The sequence below is a fragment of the Nymphaea colorata genome, chromosome 10, assembly GCF_008831285.2.
Source record: "Nymphaea colorata isolate Beijing-Zhang1983 chromosome 10, ASM883128v2, whole genome shotgun sequence".
In the NCBI taxonomy this organism is placed as follows: domain Eukaryota; kingdom Viridiplantae; phylum Streptophyta; class Magnoliopsida; order Nymphaeales; family Nymphaeaceae; genus Nymphaea; species Nymphaea colorata.
In genome coordinates this window covers 15,960,936-15,966,935 of record NC_045147.1, presented here as the reverse complement: position 1 = coordinate 15,966,935, position 6,000 = coordinate 15,960,936, and the positions used below count along the sequence as shown (strand labels likewise).

Below are 6,000 nucleotides of genomic sequence, written 5' to 3'. Positions count from 1 at the left end.
AGGGAAGACAGCTACTAACATAGGCTCCTCTATGTCTTAGTGAGCCGTATATATGGTTTTTGTCATAACTGCTATTGGGCAGTATGTTCCTTTTAAAGAGTTTAGTATTGAGCCCTTGAGCTCCAACTTAGAAGTCGCAATGCATAAGGTAATGACTGCATCCTGAGTGTTTGTCAACTTGTGAGATATCGTACTTAGTTCAGCTTTCACCGACATGCGTCATACTTCGATAAAAGTTACTGCAAAACTTTTACTTCAAGTTTTTAAAGTAAGGCTTTTATAGATGCATCCCACACATACTTTTACCGACGTTTTTAAGTAAGCCTTTATCGGTAAAGGGTTTCTCAACTTTATAACTCTGCTCGAGCCATTCTTCTCCTTTCTTCTTCTTCCCTCTTTTTCTTTCTCCTCCCTATTATTCTCACCCATGTTTATCAAAGTTTTTGAGCAATTCCAGGTGTTCTTCGTCAATTTTTGACTCTAATGATAAAAGGTAGGTTGCTTGAACTTAATGTTAAGTTTGTTTTCTATTTGCGAGTAATTTTAGGTTTTTTGCTTCAAGTTTTTGTACTTTTGCATTCCAGTTTTTAGGTTGGTTTGTTTTGTAAACGATGCTTGTTCTATTTTGAGCTTATGCAATTTATCGCATGGACCTTGTAGGCCTCCTTCACTCGCTGCTTCAAATCAAATCCACCTGAACCATGAACCACATGGTTTTAGGTTTTTCGTTTCACACTTTTTTCTTTTGCGCTGCAGCTGGTCTCTATTATTTATGTTTGATATATTTGTTTTGTATGTTTTTGAATTCAACTTGTAAAAGCTTTTTACTCAAATGCTATCTTTCCAAGTTATGGAAGCTCTTTTTTTTTTTCTTGTTCTTCCTCTCATCATTGTTTTAATACTTGTAGAATCCTATATGAGTTGTACCTCTCTAAATGCAATGCACATGGATATGGGTTTGATAAAAAAAAATTAAACAAATCTTCACCGACACATGAAATTGTGTCGATAAATATATTACTGACGTCCGCCAGAGTTTGACATTTTCCAAATAATTTATGCATACATTAGATATGGTCAGTCCAATCTTCTCATACGCTTAAGTTCATTTTACTCGGACCATATTTGAAGATATATAAACTTTAGAGTAACCCCAAGTGGAGTGGCATACCTAGTTGTGCGCTCATTGTTTTGGCTAATGTGAGACATCAGTCTTCTGCACAAGTCAAACGATGCATAAACTTCAAGGCAAAGCATAGTTTTCTTGAGGTTTTATTCATGTGACCACGAGGGGAGTAACAAAGTCACTTGGCTCGAGTACAGTTCTCTTATGTCACAGATGAATATGGATTTTCGGTGACTAAAATTTGCATCATGCGTCTCTTTTGTAGCTCATGTCCTTCAAGTTGAATAGCCGATTAACTGAGTGATATGACTGCAAGCATATGTCTAAACCTCAACTTGCTTATGGAAAAGTTATTGACCATTTTCTAAGCCCGAGGATATAAAATCAACTAACTGAAACTTTACAAGAGCATCGATCAAGACAATGGGCATGGGGTTGGGACTTGAAGGGCAAGTAGGAGAAGTATTTCATCTTAGCGAGCGAAGACTTGATTCAAAGTCTTGATCTCACCACGTTTTGCAGCTCTTTCTTTGCCATCTGCTCTTTGTTTCAGCCTTTCAGGCTAATCCCGAAAGTTGATATATAATTACGCGAAAGTAACCCTTTCTTCCGTTTCTGAAATTTATTGCAGGGACCACGCGGACTTTCACTGCTTGACCAGTCCTCACCAAAGGCGAATGTTGTTTTTCACGGTGGGAAAAGGAGGCCATCATCATAAAGAAGAAAAGTGGCCATTCTCTCAAGAAAGTACATAGCTCTAATATCACATTCGCTTAATCCTTACATCTCTTTAAAAGTTTGCTTGGTTGTCGTAAATGTGACATGATCTGTGGATTCTTGTTCTGAAATTCATTCAATCTGAATTGCTCAAGATGTGAATCAATCTTCCTTACTAGCTTTACTCATAAAGGGCCGTCGGAGGCCAAAGTTTACGTAGTGTAGCCGAAGGATCTGGACCGGGAACCTCGCGATTCGGACTACGCTCCCATGTTGAGGCCCGTGAGGACCAAACCCGGAAGAAGCGCGGGAAGAGAGAGAGAGAGAGAGGTTAAAGCTGAACGCCCACGCGCGCTTCGTCCCCGACATGACATAAAAACACGTCCTCTCTCTCTCTCTGGGCCGCACGGTCGCAACAACTACCCCCGCACTCGGTCTCGGCAGGGGCCTCTCTCTCTCTCTCTCTCTCTGTGTCTTGCCGCGACGGAGACGAAGGAAGTGGCGTCATTGGAGAGGGATCCGCCATGGACGCCCTGACGGAGCTCTGCGACCTTGTGTCGCAGAATCCCGAAGCTTTCGGGGACAAGATCGCCTGGATCTGCAGTCGCTGTCCGACGACGCTCTCTACCTCGGGGGATGGCGGTCCTCCGACTCGGGTTACCCGCTCTCAGCTCAATGCCGTGCTTGCCGTCGCCAGCTTCCTCTCCAAGTGTCCCGCGTACGCTGACCATCGCCCTCGAACGGCGGTCCTCGACTTTCTGCGTTCCATTCCGGCGTCTTTCCACGAAGCGTTCTGGCCGCCTGGGTTCGGCGCGGACGCCGTGGAGGTGTTCTTCTCGGACCTCCTCGGGCGGGTTACCAAGGCTACCGATGTGTCCCCGGCGCTGGCTGCGGAGGTGACGAGTTTCTTCGGTGGGATCGTCGTCAACTCGGTTCGCTTCGGGGCGGAAACGCCGATTGCTAGGGCGTTCCTGATCGCGGTGTCGAAGACCTGCCCGCCCGTGACGGAGTCCGACGGGGATGACCTCGTCAGTTGCCTCCTCGAGGGGTTTTCGCCCCAGGGATCGCCGAGGGAGGTTGGATCGATGTCGTCCCCGTCGGATTACGCGTCCTCCGTCGAAAATTCGGGTTCTGCAGCAAGCACGCCGTCGAAGGGGAAGGATAAGGAGGAAGCTTCCGAGGACGGGGCGAAGGGGTCGAGGTTGAATGGGACCAGCATTGCAGGGCGGAGTAGCCTGGATCAACTGGCGGTGCCGTTCGGTTTCAACGACGGCGTGGCGGTGCTGAAGCAGCAGATGATTGCTTTCGAGGAGGAGACGGTCGAGGGTTTGGAGAAGCAGGAGATGACGTTTCGGCTATTTGGGCATGTGCTTGATCGGGTGCCTGTGAGGCTTTGTCATCTGGAGCAGATGAGAACCGTAGCTTCAAAACAGCTTAAATCCTTACCGGTATTCCTCAGGGTAAGGAGAAAATCTGGATGCCATCTTCTTCCCTTTCCTTTTCTCGCCTTTGCCTTCAATTGGCTTGAATTGCAATGCTGGAACCGCCTGCATCGGTCTTGTGCAGATTCGGAAGCGGGATTGGACTGACCAAGGTTCGACTCTGAAAGCCAGGATCAACGGGAAGCTTGCCGTTTGCCAGGCAGCAGGCTGGGTGCTGGTCAAGAGTCTTCTTTCCCTAAACTCTGAAGGCAAGACCTCAAAAATGCTTCTACGAGGAACGCTTGCGGTGCTCCTGGATGCTGCCGACGCTTGTATACTTTCTTCTTGGCGCAAATTAAAGACTTGTGAGCAGCTCTTCAGTTCTTTGCTGAATGGAGTCGCACAGGTGGCGGTTGCTCGGGGTGGGCAGGTTTTGCGAGTGTTGCTGCTTCGACTGAAGTCCCTCGTGCTGTCTGTTTGTACCCCGGCACCTTCTGCGGTGAGCTGATGCATCGGAATGGTCCTCGCAATTTGTTCCAGAGGAGTGCTTATATTTTTTTTCGTCATTGACCTTCTTTTGAAAGCAGGGTGATGCTAAGGATGGAACTCAGGATGCAATGTTCGATAGTGTGACTAAAACATGCTGCGAGATTATTGAATTTGGTTGGAACAAAGATAAGGCTCCTGTGGAGTCGTTCATCCTGGCATTGGCTGCAAGTATACGTGAAAGAAACGATTACGAGGAACAGGTGCCTCTTGTCCTCTTGAGTACTCGTATGTCATTTCTTTTTGTGTCGCTTGATATTTGGAATTTCTAACTGTTATCATTTGGTTATGGGCGACACCAATTTAGTTCAAAACATAGGAAATATAGGACGGCTGTACATAATTATTATTTTGGTAGTAGTTGTTTTTCTCTTCTATAGTCTTCCACTTTTAGCATGAAAAGGAAGGTTGCTGACATTCTGAACTCTGCTGTAGTCAAATCCTGTTGCCCGAACTGCACCATCCTCTATGTTACCTATTTTTCTAGGACCCAACTGTTAGATGTGTCTTTGTTTACCGTTTTATATTGATCTTCCCTTGGCATGCCTTCACCTTTTCTTTATGGCACGGGAAATGAAAATTTTATTAGATAAAAGTTGATGTTACAAATACGTTAAAGGGTAAAGAAAAATTACATGATGAAGGCCTAAGTTCTGAAAAATTCTAATTGTCTTGAGTTCTAATTCCTAAATCAACACCAATAAGGCATGGATCTGAATAGGTTTTACTAAAGGAATATGCGTCAACGCATCTCACTCTCCATGTGATTATCCAAAAGTGGTCTGAAGGGAGCAAATGTTGTGCAGCTTCTGTCTTTGTGTCTTTGGTGTAGAAATGGCTGAATTGAGTGCTGACTAGGGAAACTCTATTGTCGTGGCTGTATTGAAAGTTGAAACTTACCCAGGCAGACCTGCAATACCTGTCTTGTTGGGTCTTGTAAGTTCTACCAAACTGAAATAGGGCAGGCATCATACCCTGTTTCGTAGGAGGAATGAGGATTATATCATATTTGGTACCTATATACTAAGTTACTAACATTAAATGCATAGACATCTCATTTTTTTGCTAACATAGCAAACTAGTCTATGATGAGACATTATTGCCGGAACCAATGTTATAAAAGGCGTAGCGTATCGCGTATCGGTCGGGCCGACCTATACGCTGTATCGTAACGTATCGTAAACGTAGCGTAACGTATCATAAAATTAATTTTTTAATTTTAAAAAATATTTAAAAATAAAAAAAGACAAATTTTTTTAAAAATCTGAAAAAAATGAACAAAAAATCAGAAATCAAGAAAAATAAAAAATGTATTCAAATATAAAAAAGATCATCATACATAAGGAACATTCATGTGTATACTATCATCAACACATTCAAAAATAAGAAATCAAATATTCAAATTAACATAATAAGCATCTATCATAATTTTAAACTTGAAAATTTTATAAAATTTTAGGACTTAGAGTCTTAAGACTTAGAGTTTTAGGACTCAGATTACATCACAATTTTATAAGTTCAAACTTACAGTTATCATCTTTCATGATTCAACAATGATATCTCCCAAATTGATGAATCATCGGTTAATTTTTATGAAAATAGGCAAAATCTCTCCCTCCTATGTCTATTGGAGTCTTTAAATACAAGAAGAGAGAGAGAGGGAGGAGTGTTTAAACTTTTAAAAAATAAGAAATTTTATGTTTTCTCCTGTATCGTACGATACAGACCCCGTATCGTACGAGACGGGGGATACGGGTACGATATGCACGCGTATCGTGTATCGAACACGTATCGTATAGGGTTCTTCGACCTATACGATCCGTATCGTACGATACTGATAACATTGGCCGGAATATTGACAAGTTTGGGAGGAGATATCTTAAGAAGAATTTTATGTATTGGTATTCACTTATGAAATTACACACAATAAGGCCACTATTGATAAAAAATATCAATGTTTGTAGAGTTTGATCCTGCAAGATATTGTTTTGTTTTTTTGTTTGAACATCATATGATTTTGCTGCAATAACAAAAAGAAGAAAAAGCAAGATTTATAGGACGTACATTTGTTTGGCAGATTGTTTAGGATTTCAAAAAGAAATCACTGGCTAGGAATGCTTCTGTCATCTAAGCAAGCATTCAATAACAAATTGTTTCTTCATTCATCATTTTGCTAGTTTCCCTTCTTAA

General features: G+C 42.5%; 1 protein-coding gene across 1 annotated transcript in view; it reads left to right on the top strand.

Annotated features, from left to right (window-relative positions):
* The first annotated feature begins 2,217 nt into the window (after positions 1 to 2,217).
* LOC116263417 (phosphatidylinositol 4-kinase alpha 1) overlaps positions 2,218 to 6,000 on the top strand; it is a 28,931-nt gene continuing 25,148 nt past the window's right edge. The window contains exons 1-3 of the mRNA XM_031643173.1: positions 2,218 to 3,303; positions 3,410 to 3,763; positions 3,852 to 4,013. Of these exons, the coding sequence (XP_031499033.1) occupies positions 2,368 to 3,303; positions 3,410 to 3,763; positions 3,852 to 4,013 (1,452 nt within the window). The 5' untranslated portion in view covers positions 2,218 to 2,367. The remainder of the gene's footprint in view (positions 3,304 to 3,409; positions 3,764 to 3,851; positions 4,014 to 6,000) is intronic.